Below are 23001 nucleotides of genomic sequence, written 5' to 3' on the forward strand. Positions count from 1 at the left end.
CTCTCCCAGGAACTTTTGAAGGAACATTCCAACTTCATCTTGAGAAGACCGCATACAGTGGTCCCTTGGTGTTTGAAGAGGATTAGATTGGGATGAGTTCTAAAATCCATGGATGTTCGAGTTCATCATACACCAATGTTAAAGCATTTTAATATAACCTATGCTCTTTAAGCCAGCTCTACATGAGTTATATTACCCATTGCAAAGCAAATTGTTATGAACTATTGCTCAAGGAATTGAGACAAAGAAAAATGTGTGTACACATTCAATACAAATCCAATTAGTTTTCAAATAATTCTGACATGTGGTTGGCTGAATCTGTGGATGTAGGCCTCAATGGCATGGGGGGATGGATAAAAATTTTGTGGACTTTTTTTTTATATTTTAAGGAACAATGCCCAGAGTAGCAGAATGATGAATATAGAGCACAGGAAAGTCTTTGGGAAGGCTTGTGTATTTGCTGTCTTCCAGCCTCTCTTAAAACAGTCAAATCATAAATACAAACTTAAAATTTTACCCCTGGATTCATGGAATTTAGTTAAATTAATATTTTTTATTCTTAGTGATATGGCTAGCCTCTTTTCTTTATTCTGTTTTTCTTCCCATCTAGATGGTTAGATTTTTTTTTATTCCTGAGGGATTACAGATCAGAAATACTAATTGTTGCATTAAAGGGAAAAAACAAAATCAGGTTTAACAGATTCTCAGTTTAGAAATCATCAAAAGTAATCCTTTCAAAGAGGCTATTAAGGGCTTGAGAGACGGCACAGTGGCTAATATCACTGGCTACTTTTTCAGAGGACCTGGGTCCAGTTCCCAGTACCCACAAGGTGGCTCACAAACGTCTGCAACTCCAGTTCTTAGAGATCTGACAACCTCTGGCCTCCTCAGTCACTGCATGCACATGATGCACAGATGTATATGCAGATATAACAGTCAGACACATTAAAAAATTTAAAAAGAGTATGAAAACAATAATAAAAATGAGATACAGCAAATGTAACAGATGACAAAGTCACTCAGTCACATCCACTTTTAGCTTAACGAGTGAAGTCATTGGAAGGACCATGAGACATAGACCTTCGTCCAGCAGTGCCAGCCTAGCAAGCATTTGGGTCAACACCTTCACCTCTCTGAGCATCAGGTTGTGTGTGAAAGGGGTGACGTTGCCCATCCTATGCTTGTTGTCTCTTAAGTTGCTGATACCTCATAATTCCGTGTTCCCACCTTCTGATGATGTCTTCATAGACACATCGCTTTCTAGCTCTTTCCCCTAGCAGAGGCCCTCTGAACCAGTCATACAACAATGGCTTACTCTCCTAGAACCTGAGAAAATGGCCTCTTTTCAAGAGGACAGGGGTCATTATCCCAGTAGGTTAGCCACCAGCCATACATCACTGGAGGTCTCTGGATCCCGACATTTGTAATTTGGGTTTTAGCATTCCTGTGTGATGACGTTTCCACCACAAAATCTCCTTTCTTGATTTTAGCTCTCATTTTCACACTCAGCTACTTTCTCACATACATTTGACTACCTCAGGAGAGCTTTCAGAGATTCTTTCCTCTATGTCCCCCACCCGCTTATCTCCTAGCAGGGTCTAGAGGGCCTCAAGAACCACACCTCATCCCTGGGTGGCATAGCTTCAGGGTGACCATTCTGCCAAGTGCATGTCTGACGTTTGAAGATCCCTCTGGATCTTTCATGGAAGTGCTCCACAAACATCTCAGTAGAAAGATAAATGAGGCCCTGTCTTGCCTGATGACGTAAGAAAAGACGGGATGCAACCTGTATGGAGGTTTATTGGCTACAAACCATATGCACATTGATGGGACCCTGGGAGAGTAGGAGAATAGAGCTTTAATTCATAAACTTCTTCCTTGACTAAAATATTCCAGCAATATATTAAGAGCATCATGGGAAGTCTGGTGAGACCATCACAGACAAAAGTTTCTGAATCTGAATACTCCAAGGATTCCCAGTGAGACTCACCCATTAGCATCTAGGCAAGGACTTTCCATTGGGGAACATGGTTTTTACAACAGCCAGAGACTTATTGGCCTCACACATGCTTTTGGATCTCATTCACTTGAGAAAGAACTATTCTTCCATTGACGCTCTCTTGAGTGATGGCCTTGATTGTTGAAGCTGCAGATCCTGTGGGAAAGAGTATGGAAGAAGAAGTCACTGCCAGGCTTCCCCCACCATGGGGACTGTGCTCATGTTCAATTTTATGCTCCCAGACCCTGCAGGTTTCCCGAGTCTTGTAAAATGCTCACCAAGCTATATGGTGGGCTCTGCTGCAGGTAGAAAGGGTCTTAGCATGGAGGAAATCTCTACTTCCCCCAGAAAACAAAGGTCTCTGAACACGGCCAGTTTCCGGAGATCTGGAGCCTGGTGCAGATCTCCGGCCAGCAGCTCTGGAGGAGTGCTTTCTCCTCACGAGGACCATGTGGCTCATCATCACAGATTGTGAATTTACAGGGCACCACATGCCATTTAGGATGTCTTATTTTAGGTTCTAGAAGCATGACATGATTGGGGGAGAAGCCAGGGATGCTTACTGTTCTCAAAGACATCCTTTATTTGAGTAAGTACTTTGCTGATACATCAGTAAACTGGTTCTAGGCCACAGGGAAGAATAGAAACCATTAATACGAATATAAGGGGAAATGTATAAATGTATAAATGTCAAGCCACTTGCACAGCACACAGCAGATTGTACATCAAGTATTGGGCTACCCACCCCTGAATGTAGCTAAGGAGAGTTTTGTGCCATCTGTCCAGTTTTGCAGAAACATGGCAGTTAGAACAATTGCTCTGGAATGGTTAGCTTAACTTAGAGTCTCTGAATCTCTAATGTCTTAGAATAATTTTATAAAAAAAATGAGTCAGAAAGTAATGCATAATCTACACTCTCATGTGCTAAACTTTTCTGTCATATATTCATGGTGATCTGAGAAAATATGGTTCCTAGGTCAAAGATGGGAGCCTATTGAGTTGGACAAAGTAAAAACTTTGGTTGTTTCTTTCTCTTTCTTGTCCCCCTTCCTCCTTGCAGAAGTGCTTGCTCTGTCTTTAGCATGCTACATGAAAGCATGTCTGTTCGAGAGAAGGATGCATTGTGTTGAATTGCCAACTGCATTTGGCTTCAGAACATATCAGTCATGATTCTCTAGTCAAAGCTCATGGAAACCCCTACTGTTCAACAAAATTAGGTTTGGGAATTGATGTGATGTAATTTCCTGAAAGTCTAGTTAGTAGACTTCATTATTTAAGAGAGACAGAATACTGTCAATCACCACTTTAATTTATGTTCTCTTGCAAAGAGCTTGCATATATAACAGGAGCCTCCCTTATTCAAAATCCCCAAGTCCCAAATGGTCCAAATTCTCAAACTTTTGGAGCACTGACATAATGCTATGAGAGGGACATTACACATTTCAAGACTCCATATTTAAGATATTATTATTATATATAATATATTATATATATTACAATGTGGTCTGTATATAGGCTACATATACATGAAACATAACTGAATTTCATGTTTAGCATTATGTTCCATCCTCAAGATTCATCATCATGTACGTGAAAATATGTAAGAAAAACCCCCTTCAAACCCCTAACTCATTTATTCCTAAGGCCTTTGAATAAGAACTACTCAGTCCTCTACTGCTAAAATAACCACGGCCCACTTTGCTCTGTGGTACCTTGAATTGAAAATTTCTTTCTGGTCATCTGGGAGGAAGATAGAAATTGAGCTCAGGACATTTGGGAGCAGAGTAAGGGTTATGGCTAATACAGAATGAGTAGACAGGTGGGCAGATTAACCAGAGCAATACATAGAGTCAGACAACGACACAGAGTCTCTTTTACCTTTCATTCTCGACTCAGACTCATCCATTTTCCTAGGAAGGCAAGAGAGAAAAACAGAAAGTTACTTTGGCAGCCAGCAGCCCTTCCTTTGCTTGCCGGGCAGATGCAGTAAGATCGTGAGTTTGTGGAGGCTAACTGGATCCCTCGGAAGAGAGGACCACCTCCTAGAAGGTCTGGAGTCAGGGAATCCTCCCCGGTCTTCCTATCCCTCCTTCCAGCACCCAGCAGGCTTTGCCTCTCCTAACATCCCTTCCAGAGTCAGGGTCCCAAGGCTGGACCCCTGAGATACTCTGGCCATAGTTTGACCCAACCACATTTTATTTATATGAAATGTTAGTCTAAAACATTTCCCTTGACTTTTCTTCTTATTTTTGAACTCAAATTGCCCTCTATTGGAGAAACACAGTAGTCAAACCCTTTTGTTCTCCCCATCCCTGCTTTGAGCCAATACTTCATTTAACTGTCCTGAGTGCAAACCTTCACATGCAAGGAGAACCAGCCTTTTATCTCAGACTCAATGAGACACCTGGTTGAGGAATATTCCAGAGGAAATGACCCTTTCTCTTTCTTTAAAGCCACTGTGGCCATACCCTGGGGACACACACATTCCCGTGCATGGGGGCATCATGGCCAGCGTGTTCCAGCCACTACTGCCTCACCCTTCAACGTCTCCCTCCAGGAGCTGGCGGTAGGTGGCGATTTCCTTCTCTAGGTGGGTTTTGATGCCCAGCAGCACTTTGTGTTCACTGTTCTGCCGCTCCAGGTCTTGGCGTAGCTGCATCAGCTCCTCCTCGTAGTGGGAGATGATCTGCTGCATGTCCTGGAGGCGGCAGGAGTAGCGAGTCTGGGTCTCTGTCAGCATGTTTTCCAAAGCCAATTTCTGAAAGAGGGAATGATAGCCCGTTCACTAGTCCACTGGGGGCCTCGGCAGCATGGGCTTGATCAGGGTCAGCTTAACCACACCTCTCTGCTAGGCATCTTGGGAAGAAACAGGCTGACTTATAGAGTTGGGACTTGGGGTCAGTGCTGGGTCTTCTGATGCCATGTTTTGGGCGTAAAGCCACCGTGTCAGGAAGTTCCTGACAACTCCACTGCATCTTTCTAGCACTGCTGGTGTAGTATACTCATGGGGGATTGAACACAAGCTCCCTGGCTCTGAACCATTCCTAATGTTTCCATTTTATCTCTGGTTCAATACAAAGCTCCAGGAAGGAGAGAGGCTGCATCCCCAGAGAATGATCTGATACAGGGATACCATGTGTAATAGGGAATGTGTGGTTACACTTGAATTAAGATGAGCAATGAGTAACTCTTTAGGATAATTATGCTCACAACCATAATCCCGCTATAACACTGGACATTCCTATACACTCAAAGATGACTTAGATATTAATCTTAAATTCAAATGATAACTGAGTGTCTAGTCGTTTGGCGAATCTAGTCTTGTTCTTAAATGATGGTCTTTGAACTTCAGCGACAGGCAGCCAGTTTTGAGGAGATTCTGAAACTTCAAAATGAAGCATCTCAGCTAGGGTTAAGATCCGGTCCTTGTGTTGTCTGGACTTACCACCTGATTTTCTGTACCGTGTAACTTCAATTTGAAGGAGAAAAATCCTGATTGTATCAGCTATTCACACTTGAATGGCTGCTCAGCTTTCAGGAGCCCTTACTAACGCTACCTGTCTACTAAAGCTCATCCCTCTGGTGCGGGTACACTCTCACTCTCCCAGAGACCCATTTTGCTCCTTCTCTTTTGTCCTCAAGCCTCATCTCCCCATGCCTCCTCTCAGCCCTTTGTCTCACTGAGGAATGGAAGCAATCTGGAGAACTCCAGCAATCCCCAACCCTTATTTCCTCCATGGACTTGATCTGTGTCCGGGTACCCAATGCCTCCAACGACATGAGCGGTCTGCTGCTGTCACCCCCACTGCCTCCTGCCTTCACCGTCATTTGTCCTTTCTCCTAGATAGTCCTACCTTGATTTTCTGTCTTAAATCTATACCCACCCTCAGCCACCATCCAGCTTCTCGGTTTCCCTCAACAGATAGCGGAGTTCCTAGAAGAGCAGGCTACACAGGTTGCTCCACATCGCCCCTCCAAGACAGCCTACAGAACCCCACACTGTCTGGCTCCATTGTGACCTGACCCCATCACCCCCCCTTCCATTCCTCTTCCCTCCTTGCCCTCCTCTCCTCTCCCCTTCTTTCTCTTTGTTACTGGATGTTGCACAGGACACACTTGTGCCTCCTGGTGTTTGCATTCTCTGTTCCCTCTACCTGGAGCGTCCCCTCCTCTCCAGCCCACAGCCACATTAAAGCCCCTCCACATTTCTCTCAGACCTTTCCTCAGCTGCCTTGTGCTCACTGTGTTTAAGGTGACAGCTCTTTCCTCTATCGTGTCTGCCTGTCTCCTGTGCAGTCTTTCCCAGCTGACATACATGTATTTTGATGATTCTCACAACGGTAGTTTGTTCTCCTTATTCTTTCATCACTAAATTCTCAGTGCTAAGCATAGTGTCGGACAGAGGAACACATGAACGCAGGTATCAGAGCCTTATTGACCCCAGGACTATTGTGAAATAGAGTAGCTGAAATACACTGAACACCGGAGAGCATCACACTGTGGACCATTTCAGCGGCCATCATTGCCACCTTAACAACGCATATTCTTAAGGGAGACAGGGTCTTCACTACACAGTCTGGGATGGTGTGCAACTGGTGATCTTCCTTCTGCAACCTCCCAAGTGCTGGGATTATAGAGATGCTTCCTCATGCCTAGCTGACAGTGCACATTTTAATGTCTGATCGCTATCAGTAATTCATAAAACAAAGTTATTTACCATATGGTCTTGCAACACAAATGAACTAATTTTGCCCTCTCAAAATGCAGGGAAGAACAGTGCTCAGGAGCTGCATTGATGAATGATCAGAAGGTTTGGTAGACATGAAGGCATTGATGAATGGTCAGAAGGTTGGTAGACATGAAGGGAAGGATGAATGGTCAGAAGGTTTGGTAGACATGAAGGGAATGATGTGATAGATTACACAGTGAGCTCTGGGAGCAGTGTTCATACACACATCTTACCAAGCCACAATGAAGACAGAAATGGCTTAGACTCAGAACATGTGCAGGATAGTGGGCGATATGTCACCCACATAATGAACAGAGCAGTGCATTGGAGTCAGCCAGGGCTAAATTTGTCATCCATCATGGGGGTGCCAGAATTTCTTTCTATTGGAGTTTGAGGAACATACCGGTTATAAGTGAGGACTGACAGACAATATGGGTGTGTGTGTGTGTGTGTGTGTGTGTGTGTGTGTGTGTGTGTGTGGTGTCTAGCATCCACCATCCTTGAAATCACACAGCTTCACCACCAGTAACAGTAGTTGTATGACCTTTGCCAAATTTGTTAGCTGTCTGAAGTGTTGGTTTCCTTCTCTTTAGAATGAGAGGGCTAAACCCTACCTGAGAAGGTCAATATGACGATTGCCAGCATTGGACATAATGAGCCACTCACTCAAAGTCTAGCTGTGTCTCCACCCAGTGCACATATTTCTCCTCATTCTCATCATGAACAATTGGAATGGGAAGTGGAGAGTGACAGAAGTCCCATGGGGACCAGTGAGCCGGGGCCAAGGGACAAGGTCAAAGAATGCTCTGCGGAGACAGTCCAGGGTCCAGGATCTCTCTGGCTCAACTCACCCTGTTGTGCTGTGCCTGCAGGTCAATCTCTAGGGCCTGGAATGTTCGCCTCAGCTCATGGACATCGCTTTGGTTGCCTTGTACAGGTGCCGGGTTGGCCACCTCCTGGGACATGGCGGCTGACTGTGAACCAAACAGAAGCGGAGGCGTCAGTGCCGTGACATGTGGCAAAGGAAGAGTTGGCAGGTCTGGTCACTTTCCTCTTACCTGCTCTCTAAACCAGGTGTCCAACTCTTGATGTTTCTTCTTTATGATTAGCTCATACTCCTGTCTCATGTCTTCCAAGACCTTAATCAGATCTTCCCCTGGAGTTGTGTCCACCTTCACATTGACCTTGAAGTCACTTGGCAGATGACTCTCCTCCATTTCCTGTTTAATGACAGAGGAAGACAATGAAGCGGCCCATGACAGCCAGAAGACTGGATCCTTGTGTTGATTGGCACTGGTAAGTGGTTCTATTTATGTGGTTACCACTCTCACTGGCATGGAAGTTTCGTAGTTATTACAAACTGACCAACCATCGTGGGCATATTCTCTAAAACATTGAAATAAAGACTACAAAACACATGTGCTATGGTTTGGGTATGAAGTGTCTCCCCCCAAAAGGGTCACGTGCTGAGGGCTTGGTTCTCAGCCAATAGCATTTTCTTGGTTGGTTTGGGAATCTTTAGGAGTGGGAATTTGCTGGTGAGTCCCTGTGGGTGGATCCATGGAGAGATCTTATCCCTGGCCCCTTCTTGTCTGTCTAGTTCTTGTGAGCCATAAAGTGAAGAAATCTTTTGTCCTATGCTCCTCCAGCTGTGGTACACTGCCCAAGTGCATGGGCCGAGCAGCCATGGACTGAGCCTCAAAAACTGAGGAAAAATTAATTCCCCCTCCCCCCAAAAGACATTAAGCTGGGTGGTGGTGACACACGCCTTTAATCCCAGCACTTGGGAGGCAGAGCCAGGCAGATCTCTGTGAGTTCGAGGCCAACCTGGGCTATAGAGTGAGTTCCAGGAAAGCTGTCAAAGCTATGCAGAGAAACCCTGTCTTGAAAAAAAAAATTAATTTCCCTTCCCTTAAGGTGTTCCCATCAGTCATAAAAATGAGAAATAGCACACTCAGAAAACACCTGGGAACTTGTAGAGGGGTTTCCTCACCTCATGAAGGACAGAAAGGAGCAAGTCAGCGAAGCAGAGAGAGAGAAGAAATAGAGGGAGAAAAGGGGAGGGGAAGAAAGAGAGAGAGAGTGAGAGGGAGGAAGAGAAAGAAAGAGGGAGGGAGAGAGAGAGAGAGAGAGAGAGAGAGAGAGAGAGAGAGAGAGAGAGAGAGAGAGAGGAGGGAAGAAGAGGGAGGGAGGGAGAGGCAGAGAGAGATCTTGCCGTGCAGGAACAAAATACCCACAAGGACCCCCCCTTGTATTCTGTCTCCTCCAGACACATTTCACCTCCCAAAGTGCCATGAGTGGAGGAGACAGAGCATTCAAAACCCAAGCCAGTGGAGGACATTTCATGTTTAAACTATAGCAACACATAGTCAGATGGTTTATTTGACTTAATTCCTTGGCTGAGATTATTCTAGAAACAATTACATGTCTGGAGCACATAGACTCCTTTCTAGCCAGTGTTCTTTGGTCATGTGTCTATGCAGTTAAGTGGTCAACATTTCCAGTGCTAGGCCAAAGCTTTGGGGAAGCAGTTAGTTCAGTAACATTAGCGAGACTTTAAAAATGCCACGCCTTAGGCTTCTCTAGGGTTCCATGGAAACCAAGAGGTCACAGGAAAGGTGTAACTAACAATCGCTGTCTAGACAGCTGTTCAGAAACCCAGCTCTGATGTTTAAAGCAACCAGGCTCGCCTAAAATGTTCTGTCCTTTGGTCAGTCTCAGGGACCTAAGATGAATGACAGGTAATTCTGTAAGTCAGTTACATGCTTCTGTTGCTTAGGGTGCTTGGGTTTTGAGTTTTAGCATCCTCTTTATACCATTGTCCTTTTCTGTACATTAGGCCAGTGAGGGAAATGTGGCCTCACACATTTACTTTTTGCCTTTGTCTCTGTTTCTTTCTCTATGTTCCGTATATGTCTGTAAGTACATGCACCTGTGTGTACATGTATGTGGAGGCCAGAGGTTGCCCTCTACCTTATTTTTGAGTCTCTCACTGAACATAGAATCCTCCAATCTGGCAATATGGACTGGCCAGTGAGCCCCAGGCATCCCCCTGTCTCTGCTTCTTCTGATGCTGGGGTTACAGGCGCATGCCTCCATACCAGGGTTTTTAGTGTGTGTGTTGGGGGTTTGAATGAATGTCCTTTGCTTCTGCAGCAAGTACTGTTCTGACTGAGCTTCCTTCCAAGTCCCACTCATCATTATCCTTTTGAATCTTTATGTGAATACTGTGCACACGTGTGTAAGCATATTTGTATGTACACATGCACATTCATATTCATGGGGATGGTGGCTCAAGGTTGATGTTACTTGTCTTCCTTCATTGCTATTCACTTTTTTTATTTTATTGGGGAAGGGTCTCTTGCTGAACCTGGAGCTCACTCATTTGGTTAGTTTCAGCCAGCCAGGTTTTCCTGTGGATCCAATCTCTGCCTCTCAAGTTCTGGGATTACAGGAAGCACCACATCTGCCTAGTGAGCTCTGGGGATCCAAACTGTGGTCTTTACGATTAAATAAACACTATATCCACTGAGGCATCTTCCCAGTCCTGATTCTTATAGTATTATACTAACAAGTTGGGGAAACCAGTGTGTGACAACAAATTATTATTATTATTGTTGTTGTTGCCAATAACTGTTAATTATTATTGTACTTGGTCATGTTTGACATCTGAGTAGATAACCTTGACATTGGAAGAAAACAGATGTTTCTGTGGTTCTTTATGAGGGACACTGGGGTGAGCACTCAGGTGGTGGCCCCTTCTATTACTATGGGGTCACCCTGGACTGTGAAGTTGGGGCAGAGCTGGTTCCCAGGAGCCCAGGGCAGCCCCACCTGCTCATGGCGCTTCTTCATGAGGATGAGCTCTTTCCTCATTCCCTCCACCTCTTGCTCCAGGTCTGTCGTGACAATGGTCAGGTCATCCAAGGTCTTTCGGAGGCTCTCAACTTCAATTTCCAAGTCTTTCTTAAAGGAGTGTTCATTTTCATACCTTTGGCGAGAGGGGGAAGAGCACACCTATTGTTGAAGGCCACGGGCTTGGCCGGAGTCCACTCAGGTTTAGAGGGGGCTCTCTTTTCAGGTGTGAGAGACTGATTGATACATACAGGGCATCATTAGCACGTTGGCACACTGATACAGGACACACACAGGGCTATGAAACACTTGTTCCATGCTATGATTGTCTGTGTTGGTGACTCAAGGTCAACTTTTAAGTGCAGTACAGAAGAGGATACGCATAGACCTGTACCTGTCACCTAGCTTTATTACCCATGAGTAGCTTGCATATTTGCTTCATCTAAATTCATTGCTGATTTTTTTTTTTGTGGTAGCTGGTTGTTTATTTATTTTTGGGACAAGGTCTTGCTATGTAGTCCAAGACGCTCTTGAAGTCAGTCTATATCCTAGGCTGCTCTTAAAGCACCATCCTACTGCCTCTGCCTCCCAAGAGCTGAGATCACAAGTGTTCATACATGGCTCATTGCTGAAAATGTTTAAAGCAAATTACAGACATTATGACACTTTAACCCTAAATACCACAGAGTGCATCTAATAAAAAAGGTATTTTTTTTTTCTAAATAAGTACAACCAAATTACCATCCCTAAAATGGAGAGTTTTTCATGGCACCTAATTCTTAATTCCTATTGGAATCCTCACATGCTTTCATGTGCACTTTATGCCTGGCTTATTTAAAATGCACATGACTCTTGTCGTGCCCTTTAATTATAATCTGGGAAGATTTTGGCAGCCAGTCACAGCAGGCTGAGCTTCCCTCCTGCGGAGCTCTGTGAAGAAGAAGGGACTTACTTGAGGTTGAAGTCATCCACGGCCATCCTGGCGTTGTCAATGAGCACGACAATTTGAGCATTTGTCATCTTACTGTCCACGATCTGTAAAATATGTGCAGAGAGTTATTCCAGCTGGACAGATCCACCCGTGACAGCGGCGTGTCTGAGCTCCGGTTTCCTCTGTCAGCAACCTGCAGCCCAGATAACAATCGTTTTCTTCTTAAAAAGATTTATTTGTGCGTGTGTGTGTGTGTGTGTGTGTGTGTGTGTGTGTGTGTGTGTGTGCCTGCATGACTTTAGTGCACCGTGTACGTACAGGAGCCCTTGGAAGTCAGAGGGTCACCTGATGTGGGTGCTGGGAATCAAACTCAGGTCCTCTGAGAGAGCAGCAAGTGCTCTTAACTGTTGAGCCATCTCTCCAGCCCCCTTTTATTTCAACTTCCTTTTCTGCAGCAGAATGGTGGGAATCAAGTCACATGTGCTCGGTGAGAGACACAGAAAGAATACGTCTGCTCTTGGTTTCACTGTCTTTTTATGCGCTAAACTTTCTCCCTTCCCTTCTTTTCTTTATTATTGTTGCTACTACCATTATTATTTAACCTGCTAAGCCTGATTAGTGCTATCCAATCCCTCCCCCAAAAGAAAAAGAACTCCCTCTCTTCAGGTAGGCTCCAACTGCCAGTAGCTCCTCAGCTAGCGATGGGGCCTCATGATCCCCAGCTCCGCCCCTGCTGGAATTTTGTTTGTTTTGTTTTTCTTTTTCTTTTTTGTTTTTTGTTTTTTTGAGACAAGGTTTCTCTGTGTAGCTTTGGAGCCTTTCCTGGAACTCACTCTGTAGCCCAGGCTGGCCTTGAACTCACAGAGATCTGCCTCCCGAGTGCTGGGAGTAGAGGCTTGCACCACCCTGCTGGAATTTTGAACTGGCTTGATCTTGTGCAGGTCCTGTGAAGGTACCACAGCTGCTGTGAGTTCCTGTGCGCTGCAAGCATCATGCCCAGAAGACAGCATTTCACCACACTCCTCCCATCTTCTGGCTTTTACATTCTTTCTGTCCACTTTTCTTCGATGTTCCCTATGCCTTGGGGAGCAGGCCAGATAGATAAAGATGACCCATGCATAGCTGGACACTCAGAGTTGTCTATTCTCAGCGATTTGAACAGTTAGGAGTCTCTGCTAATTGGTACCCATTGTAACAAGAAGCTTCTCTTTCCAAGGCTGAGAACTGCACACGTTTGTGTAGAGCTTTGGCAGACTGGGGTTGATGTGACTTCCGGAAGAGCGAAGTAGGGAAGGAGGGGCTGAGCCTCTTGGTAATGCCTGCTAGCTGTCTAGTAATGGGAACATGACTTAGTGTTTTGCTTACATTTCTGAATCTGAAAGTGTTAGTTTTAAAATAAAGTGGTGTGTGTGTGTGTGTGTGTGTGTGTGTGTGTTGTGTGATGTGTGCATGCATGTGCCCATACATGTACTTCAGAAGAACAGAGGAGAACCTCAAGTGTCCTGCTCTGTTGTTTCTCTCCTTATTCCTTTGAGACAGGGTTTCTTACTGAACCTGGAGTTAGGACAGTGGCCAGCAACCCCCAGCAATTCTGTCTCCCACTTCCTCCCACTAGCGCTGGGGCTACAAGTATGCATGGTTATTTCTGGCTTTTGACATGGATGTTGAGGATCCAAACTCAGGTCCTCATGTTCGCACAGCAATTGCTCTGATCCACGGACCCCCCCCCCCCCCCGCAGCTTCTGAGTTTTTTCTGATTGTGGTGACTATAGGGTATGATTTCCTAAAGAGCAGGTATTAGCTTAGATGCATGTAATTCTTACACATTCACACTTCCAGTGTGAGAGCTAATTTGAAGTATACTTCAGATAGTCTTCATATAAAGCAATCGTTATTATTCTGCCCAAAGTGACTAGAACCACACATGTAAACTTCAGGAAGATGTATGTGTTTGTAATGTATTTGTGATAAGATTGACTCTATTGAAGCTATTAAAACAAGAACTGAGTGAATTCTTTACCACTGCTTAAGAAGTTTCCACAGTAGTAAAACCTCTAGCTAAAGATGTTCACTAGATATTTACGTAAGTTTTATTTGCATTGGAAAAGACCCATTGGAGCTATTTTGAGCACTTGGGTATACAGGACCTTACGAAGAGAAAGAGCCCACATTTGATGTGGGGAAACAGAGTCAATTTCTCCTCATCTACAGGTAGAACAATACTTTGGTACAGAGCATTGCACCAGAGTAGAAACTGTAGCGTTTCTTTGGCCTGGCTTCCTTCCCGAACAGGCCCATGGTTGGGTATCACTCCACCCTTGTCTTTCAGTCTCATCCTTTGCTAATAAGGGGCTTGTATTAGAAGCAGGGGACTCAGAGATCCTGGCTTCAAGCTTTTGCAACGCAGCTGGAGTCACAGAACCTTGCGGCCTTCCCATTGTATTGGTACAGCTAATTCCTTTATTTAGAGAGGATTTTTCTTAGGGCAAAGCTCTTCTTTAATACAAAGGTGCCTTTTAAAACTCTAGTCCTATTTAAAGCTTCACCAATGACTTGAAATTTGGTCTTCTGAATGCACAATAGCTGCCTTCACAAGGAGGGGGAACGCTGGGCCTGGAACTCCAAGAGCAGAGCTAGAGTCCCGCCTTCACCCATTCGCTGGCTGAGTATATCAGAGTCTCAGTTTCTTCATCCATCAAATGGTGATGCCAATAGTAATGGCCGATTACCAATGTCGCCTTGTGACAGTTAGAAGATCGTAAATGAGATAATATCACACACATACTTGTACTACAGGAACTCTGGAAGGTTCATTGAGCTTTGCCCCGAAAGTGAAAACTGCAGGTACGTCCTGGCTTCTTGCCCACAGTGCTGCTTTATGGCATTTTCACCAGCATTTTCCCGTCGAGGCTTCTTATTCTTGGTATCATTTGCTCATGCAAAATAAAAGTAGCTCCATCCCCGGAGCTGGGGACTCTGAGCACTTTCTTCCTCGAGCACTGAGTGACTGCATTCATCCACGTTGCTACCGGGCTGGTTGACGCTCTCCTCATTAGCAGCCCCACAGTGCACACATCAGAGCCAGAGGAGTAAAAATACCCTGTGAATTTGGCCTTTTCCAAGGTAAAGTGATCACTCATCCATTGGGAAGCCAACATCAGGTATGTAATTCCTCCCCAGCCAGCGTTCTTGTGTTCCATGAGAGTGAGGCCTTGGAGGGTACTTGGCATACAGCGCATGTAGGGTGGGGGCTGTAGCTCAGTTTGCAGAGTGCTTGCCTAGCGTGGGTTCAATACCCAACACTGCATCAATGGAGCATGATGGCACATTCTTGCAATCCCAGTCCAGGACTGGTGAAGGCAGGAGGATCAGGAGTTCAAGGTTATCCTTAGGTACATAGTGAGTTTAAGGCCAGTCTGGGCTATGGGAGACCAACTCTCTCTCTTCTATCTACATAAGTATGTGTATATATACATTTGCATATTTTTTCCTATGTGCCTCAGTGTATGTATGTGCAACTTGTGCACACAGAAGCCTGCAGAGAACAGAGAGGCCATTGGATTCCCCAGAATGGGGTTACAGGTGGTTGTGAGCCACCTTGTGGGGTCTGGGAAGTGAACTTAGGTCCTCTGCAAGAGCAGTATATCCTCTTCATCATGGAGCCATCTCTCCAGCACCCACATCTCATATTTGAAACAGCTTCTCTCTGTTTGGGTTTACTAAATATGGTGTTATAATGTGGCCACTGTTTCCGAGACATCCTTCATAGTTATAAATGGATGGGGATGGATTGAGAAAGAGTATGTGAGGCACAGCTTTTTAAGCTGCATGTTGTAATAATCACCTAGATTCTCCCCAAGGCTCTGAGTTCATTCTTTGAAAATCGAGTTGGTGTATTAGCACAGTATTATTGCCCCAAGGCATGTAATCTCCTCCTCAGTAGAGGCAAATAGACAATTTGACCATGCTCCCAAATGTCACATACTGAGAATCACCAGGGAGTTTTTTGAATGATATTCCTATTGCTATGTCCAATTCTGTGTTTCAGAAGGTTTGGAATCATTTTTTGAATTACATTTCTCACAGATTTTTGAATAGCATTTAACATTGCAAAATGAGAGTAAAATATTGTATTTATTCAGAGTATTTTATCAGGACCCAGGGAGAGGCCAGCCCCAGCGGACTGAGGCACCTCTTAGGGCCTCATCTGCAAATAGGGTAAGTCAGAAATGACAGACAACCTCAACCTCCAAGAGTGACCCTCTTCCAAACCAGAGAAGGTGAAACATTCAAAGTACAGTTCTAGAAAAGCACGACCCTTGACCTATTTGGCCTCAGAACCCAGAGTTCTGGCCCTGTAAGAGAGTGGGCTAGTTGCCCGTCTTCATAGTTGAACCCACTCACTCCCCCACCCCCCAAGTCTATTCTAAGGAATTTAGAAAAACAAGTAGAAAAGGTATCCAGTTTCAGTCTCCTGGTCCAGAAGTTGGGGATAAAAATATTTGCTCCCTGAAGTTATGAGAGTTAAATGATACGTTCTGAACTCTGTGTGGCATGAGTAGCTCTGCCAGTCCACAGCCGTATTCTTGTGAATAACACACCCATTACATCTCTGTATGAGGCTGGCGAGTTGGCACCCAGCTGAAGTGGAAGTTAGAGTATTTGAAACAGACCCTCACGCGAGGAAGTCCCACCTCTGCCTTTTGTTGCGGCCTTCGGGGGTTATTACACGTTTTTGAACTTCAATTTCCTAACAGAGTTGATGTGAGAATTAAGTCAGATAATATAGATCGGTCCCACCACTGCAGAAAGCCCTTCTCACAGATATGCAGTCTGACATTTGACACCTCTTCCGCCCCCACCACTGGGCATACAGGAAGTGCTCAATAATGGTTTCCTTCCCTTTTCTCCCTCTCCCTACTTCTCTCTCCTATTTAGTAGACGTGCGACTGCATCAGGTATAATCTGGTATTTGTTTTGGGCTTCGCTCCTGGCTCTGCATTTGCAGGCATCATCCTTTCCCTCCATTCTAAAACCAAAGCAACTTCATTAAACGAAAAACACCGTGTGGATGTTGAGTCAACTTGTTTTCTTCACAAAGACAGCCGTGCACTCTGTAGTTAAGGCAATTACACACTCAGTTATTAGGCTGATTATTCAATAATTAGGGGTCATTACAAGGACAGATTTATATTATCTTGATTGGTCCTTCCTACATTCAAGCAAAGATGGCTGAGTGCTGTGAAATAATATGGTATTAATATTGGAAGCCTGTGATGGCCTTTCCAGGGTAGGGTAGATCATAAGTTCACAGGGATTTTCCTGGAACTCCTTCATACAAAGGGGAGGTTTATAGCTTTAGGAACATAACTGTGAGATGATTATCCTCCCTCCACTTGTATCCAGGCACCCAAGAAGGTGGGACCTTAACCTTTTAGCTGTTCGGTTGAGAAACATGTTGTTTTTTGAAGTGTATCTTCATAGTCTATCACAACTTTCCAAGTTTTAGATTTATTTTCATTTTGTCACTTTCCCCCTCTAGCAATATGCTGTTCTCTGAAGTGTGAGCAACTTTGTCTTCTAGCAGCATCTGGAAAAGTAGCTAGGGATGCCATAATGGTATATCTATCTGCTGGCAGAGTGTGACGGCTTTTTAGGCACGATCTGCACAATAGTGTAACTCAGTCTTCTGTGGGTAGAGAGTCACACTGTCGCCAGGACTCTGAGGTGGGGTAGAACTGATGTAATGCGAAGGTGAAGTCTCCCCTGTGCCTTGTGTACCGAGGGTGCACCCTGCATACCAGCCCTTATCACTTCCCTGACGTTGTTGGATCGAAAGTGATACTGCACAGCACCTGACTGCCTGACATTTCTAAGGCTTAGATACTTTTTTACGTTTTCAAGCATGCAGAAAACCAGGCAGTTTTGCTTTTTAAGAGATAGTCTGTAATAATTCTGAAATGCTTGCTGTCTCCACTCTCTACATCATTTGTAGAGAGAAAATTAATTTTACTGACAAGTTTCCCCAAGTCCTTACCTAAGGTATGACAGTAAGATTTACATGAGCAGTCTTTGAGACTGGATTCTTTTGCTGTTTTCCCCAGGAACTGTCACGTGTCTTTTTTTTCCTCCCCCCGTGTCCCCCTGGGTATGACAGCGTCACTGCTGGCTGCAAGGTCTCTCGGTGTCTTACCTGCTCCTGCAGGCGGCTGATGTTTTCCTCATATTGGGAATAATCTTTTTTGTTGCTAGGTTCTCTCTCCTGATGCCACTGCAGGATACGACTTTCCAGCTTTGAATTGGCCTCCTCCAGAGCCCGTACCTTCTCCAGGTAGATGGCCAGGCGGTCATTGAGGTTCTGCATGGTGGCCTTGCCATTTCCACCTAGCAGGGGACTGCCTCTTCCAGACCCCCATGATCCTCCAGGAGGCAGACAGCCTGGTGTGGTGAAGGAAAGGGAGATGCGGACACCTCCTGCCCCTCCATGGACACTAGGGGTCCTGTGGAAGCTCCCAGGCCGACCCCAGCTGCCTCCGAGGCTGTGGACAGAGGCTGAGTAGGTCTGGCTAAAGCTGTGGCTGGAGTTCATGGTTCCATCTGTGTATGGAGCAGGGCTAGGCTCTCTGACACCGCAGGACTGAGCTGCCCCAGACTGCCCGGGATGGTTTTATGCCCTTTGCTGTGGGAGTTTCCTTCTCTGACAACTGTACCGACAAGATCCTATGATTGTGCAATGTGGGTTTCCTCTTGGTCAATCCCGAGGTGCCCCTGGGCCAACACACTTTGCTGTTGTTGTTTAGAACCACATGAATATGCCAGTTACCTCCTCCCTCCCGGTGGTAACCTGGAGGCAGGGCCCACAACATCAGGTGGCTAGCATGCCATCTCAGGTGTCTTTCTAATCTTGCAATGGAATTTTTCCAAGGTACACTCACTCAAAAGAGGTCAGATTAAAGTCCTTGGTAAGACTGTTTTGTGTGGTACCGATTTTCTTTTTAAAAGCTAAACATTAATCACACACACACACACACACACACACACACACACACACACACACACACAAAACACCACTCCAGATAAATCCTCTATAGCCTGGGTAAGAAAGACTTAGAAGGGTAGAGCCAGAACAAACCAGAATCTCCGGTCCTCGAAGAAGAAAACTGCTCCTGTGCAGAAGAAAACAGAGAGGACACTGGGTATCTGACTCCTTCGTGGCTGTTGCTGTTGGATGGAAAGTAATTTCAAAGGAATCGCTCTTCAGAACAAACCCTCAATTACAGTCGTAATTAATTAATGAATGACTGGCCTTCCGCTTCCAGGATGCCTTTCATCCCAGCACACCTCAAAACCAAACAACCCAGTCTGTCCCTAGGGTGTCCCTGGGCAGAGAGAAATACAGCTTTGTGAAGTGCCAGCAGCCCTGTCTCTGTTCTTGGTTGAGTCCTCAGACCATCGGCTTGTACGTGACCTACAGTAGGGACTGTGGAAACAGGAAGCCCGCCATGAATGTTTTGACATGCTTGATACATCTTTCAGCCAAGGTAAAGGTTGGGAATGAATAAGATAGTTTGGGGCAAAGGCTGTGTGCAGGTTATGGGTGACTTGATTTAAAGAGGACTTAGAAACAAAATGTCAGGGTCTATGGAGATGGTTCAGTGGATAAAGGCCCTTGCTGTGCTAACATGAGGACCCGAGTTCAAATCCCCAGAACCTATGGGAAAAGCCCAGTGTGGTGTTGCTGGTGCAACCTTACCATTGTTGGAGTGGGTACGGAGACAGGAAGATTACTGGGGCTTGGTGGCCACCTGTCCACCTCTAGGCTCAGCGAGAGACCCTGTCTCAGTGGAACAAGGTGGAAAGTGACTGAGTAAGACGTCCAGTGTCCTTCATTGTCTTCTGGGGTGCTTATCCTCCCACAAACATGCACCATATGCCGCACATATGCCCGAATCGAAAAATAAAGTATGTTCTCAGAAGAGACGCCAGTGTTACTATGAGATGGCACTAATTGCACAGATAAGGGAAAATAAGGCCCAGAGGGGACGTGGGGAGGGTGAGCTGCAAGTCAGTGAAGCCACAGCAGGATTCTTCCTGCCACATAGTGCTGTTACTGGTCCTGAAGGGTCCTGCACAGCTTTTCTTCCATAATGGTAATGGGCCTTCTCAGCCTCATAGACATTGTTAATCCTTATAACAACAATTGGTTGCTTCCAGGGAAAGGTTATAGTCTTTGTTATCACTGTATGTGTGGAGGATGGGTGGTGGTGGAGTGGGGCAAGTACTGAGAATGGAACCCAGAATCAGTGAGAGACAAACACTTTGCTACTGATCTCCACTCCCAGTCCAATGCCCAGTTGTAACACACTTTGTAGATAAGGGACCACGGGTTGGCAGAGGTGAGTGATTCAGTTATTTGCGTGCACAGTGTAGTTGAGGGCATGACTTTGGCTCTTCCTTGGAAATGTGGGTTCAAAGGTTGCTTCCTTCAATAATCATTTTCTGAATTCTCTAGAATGAATCTGATGCCCTGATAGGAGGGAATGACCTCATCTAGATCCAAGATCTTCCAGTAGAATGGGTCACTTGGTATCCCTCCTCTTCTGTGGCAGATAAAGCACCCACAGGGTCCAGCTGCTTCCTGTGGTTAATGAGGTTCAATCTTACTCTTTTCGTACTTGAGGCAGGGTCTCATGTAACTAATACTGATCTTAAACTTGCTATGTAGCTGAGGAGGGCCTTGAACTTCTGATTCTCCTGTTTCCACCTCTGGAGTGCTGGCATTATAGGCACAGGCCCTGCTACTCTCTTTCTATGGTGCTGGGAATCCATCTCAGGGCTTATTACATGGTACACAAGCACTCTACCAGCCACACCAGGTCCCCAGCCCTCTCTCTCACTGCTGACTACACTGCCTAACACATTTGCGACATGTCTCTGAGACTGCAGCCTTCTGGGAAGCAGGGTTAGGTCTTCTACCTTCCAAGTACGACAGACTGGTCGGAACATCAAAGAGTTTCATAAATGATGTTGTTTCATCAGCTCAGTATTGAAGTTCTCTAGACTTACAATTTTAACCCAGGCCCTTCCATGCCATTATCTCCTATCCCTGTCAGGAGTATAAGCCACAGAACTTGAGTAGGAAAGGTCAATCCCGTTCCAATTGTAAATGAAACCATTGAGACACACCAGCTCTGCTCCTTCTGCACCTGCATCAAAAACTGAGTGAAGAATGTTCCCTGAATTTTCCTTATTTCACCATACAAAATGCTGTAAAGCTGTAATTGTGACTGAAGCAAGCTCAATGGTTCTTAGAAGGGGAGCTTGGGACCACTTATGTCCCCAATGAGAATAAAGAACAAAGGCCACCACTTTTTTTCCAATGTCCCCTCTGAAACGCAGGAATTTAATCTGTATTGTAAAGTATGGAGAGATGGAACCAGGTGAGCCGTTTAAGAGATGGTTAGATAGTGAAGGCTCTGCCTTCATGGATGGATTAATCTCTATATATTAATGGGTTGGTCGGTTAGCAGGTTATCTTGAGAGGGAATCTGCTGTAAAATGTGGCCTGGCTCCATTTCTGGTATGGGCTCCCTCACCACATGATAACCTCTCCTGCGTCAGGACTCTGCAGACTGTCCCCACAGGCAAGAAGACCCTCACCAAATGTGAGCCCCCAGCCTTGAATTTCATGGCTGGCCTCTAGAACTGTAAGAAATGAACCTCTCAGCTATTCTGTCATACCAACAGAAAAAAGACTAAGAAAGATACAGAGAGGCAATTAAAATTGTGGGAGTGCTTTTGTTTGGTCCTGAAATGTCCCCCAAGGGTGTAAGGATTGAATATTGCCAACTGGTGGTGCTGTTCTGGAAGGCCGGGAGACCTTTAGGTGATGGGCAATGGCTGATGGAAGGGGGTTACCGTGAGAAAGCATTTGAAAGTTCCGCCTCTCCCCGATTAGAGTCTGGCGCTCTCCACTTCTTCACCTACCATCGTGACTCTGCTGTAAGCTCCCGACACAATGAATTCCATTGCACCCTTCTCACTTGGATGGACTGGACTGTCTGAAACCATGAGCCGAAAATAAATCTTTCCTCTCACATGTTGGGTTTGGGAAGTACTCGGTCACATCAGCTCTGTGGTCACTGACACAGTGAGTAAACTCAGAGATTGTATGGCAGTAGGTCATGTGCTGATGGACACATAAAGTTCTTGGTCACCGTTTTGACTCAGGTTTGTGGTTGTCTATGAGTTCTGTTGACATAGACTAAGCCTTTGGAAAGAGAAAAAACAACCCTGCCTCTAGTGAGTACAAGGTCCAGACTGCACCCTGAAATTCTTTCACAAGAATCTGCATGGAATTGATCCCATCTCCAATCATTTCAGGTGTGTCTGAGAAGCCGTGACTTACTAGCCCATATATCTGGCTCCTGTCTCATTTTACATCAGTATGTGTGGGTTTTGATTTATAAGAATTAACCTTGGACATTTTTTTTTTGTATTGCGTAGCCAGAGCAGGGTGGGGAAACTTGATGGTGTAATTTGAGAGGCCTGAGGAGAGGCAGTCTTTTGAGGTCTACCACACAGAAAGTTTCTTTGTAACCTTCTATGGAGAATCTATTGGATTGTAAAAGAAATGATGCCTTTGGATTTGGGTGTGTAAAAATAATATTTGCTCATTACCAAAATTTGGTTAGCATGTGAAAGTACAAGACAGGTGATTAGAAAACCTTCTAGTTTCACTACACAGAGGCACCCCTTGGTAAAGCCTGAGCAGCTCCTTTGAGGCACTCTCTAGCTATATCATTTGGAAGACACAGATGGCTAGAATAATTCGGGGCAAATGACATCTGATTTTAAAAACTATTTTTAAATAGTTCAGGAGGAACTTCATCCTCCTTTCTCAGCAGAGGTCCAGGATTTGGTCATTTTGTTCAGAGGACACACCTGCACCTGCACTATGGCTTCAAGATCTCATGGGTAGTTCCAGTTGTTCATGACTATAATCACCTCCCTCCGTATGACTTTCTAGGTAAAATTATTTGTAATTTTCACATTCATTTCCTCTTTCTGATGGACTAAGACACTGTCATGGAAAGGAACAGAGTGTTCTGTCGAAGAGGTCGTGAGGGAATGGATGGGGTTGCATGTGGGTATCTCAGAAGCCAGCGGGGAGCTGCCGTGACCCAGAGCACAGTTCATTTGTGCCTTTTAGAGACAATCATTCCATCAATGAAACATTTCAGGGCCCCCATTCTTTCTCTTTATAGTGGCAGAATGGCCACAATGATCATCCAACATATTTTTACTATTATGGCATTTCAGGATGGATGGCAGTGGAACTCTAGACGAAACTCCTGTGACGTTGTCCTGTGATTTCAAGGGCTACATAAAAAAAAAGCATGTACAGAAGTAAAACATAGTGATAGTGGTAACAGACCAGACATTGTGATTATTAAACTATTTCTGTTTGTTGAGGTAAAAGGAAAC

The 23001-nt window shown here is 45.1% G+C and overlaps 1 protein-coding gene across 1 annotated transcript; it reads right to left on the reverse strand.

The window, feature by feature from the left end:
* Window positions 1-1957: 1957 nt before the first annotated feature.
* On the reverse strand, window positions 1958-18110 carry Krt23 (keratin 23). The gene is made up of 8 exons (XM_059269686.1): window positions 17708-18110; window positions 11536-11618; window positions 10563-10719; window positions 7787-7948; window positions 7580-7702; window positions 4537-4757; window positions 3878-3909; window positions 1958-2155 (listed from the first exon to the last, which is right to left on the reverse strand). Exons 1-8 carry the CDS (start codon window positions 18101-18103, stop codon window positions 2061-2063), a joined length of 1269 nt encoding a protein of 422 aa, XP_059125669.1. The 5' UTR covers window positions 18104-18110; the 3' UTR covers window positions 1958-2060.
* Between the last annotated feature and the right edge of the window lie 4891 nt (window positions 18111-23001).

Source organism: Peromyscus eremicus, chromosome 8a (assembly GCF_949786415.1).
Source record: "Peromyscus eremicus chromosome 8a, PerEre_H2_v1, whole genome shotgun sequence".
In the NCBI taxonomy this organism is placed as follows: domain Eukaryota; kingdom Metazoa; phylum Chordata; class Mammalia; order Rodentia; family Cricetidae; genus Peromyscus; species Peromyscus eremicus.

Coding starts and splice junctions, on each gene's coding strand:
- Krt23 (XM_059269686.1), bottom strand. CDS start 18,103: ATGAACTCCAGCCACAGCTTTAGCCAGACCTACTCAGCCTCTGTCCAC. Junction 11,619..17,707: donor TCAGCCGCCTGCAGGAGCAG/GTAAGACACCGA, acceptor CATATTTTACAG/ATCGTGGACAGTAAGATGAC. Junction 2,156..3,877: donor GTCTGAGTCGAGAATGAAAG/GTAAAAGAGACT, acceptor TCTTTCCCACAG/GATCTGCAGCTTCAACAATC.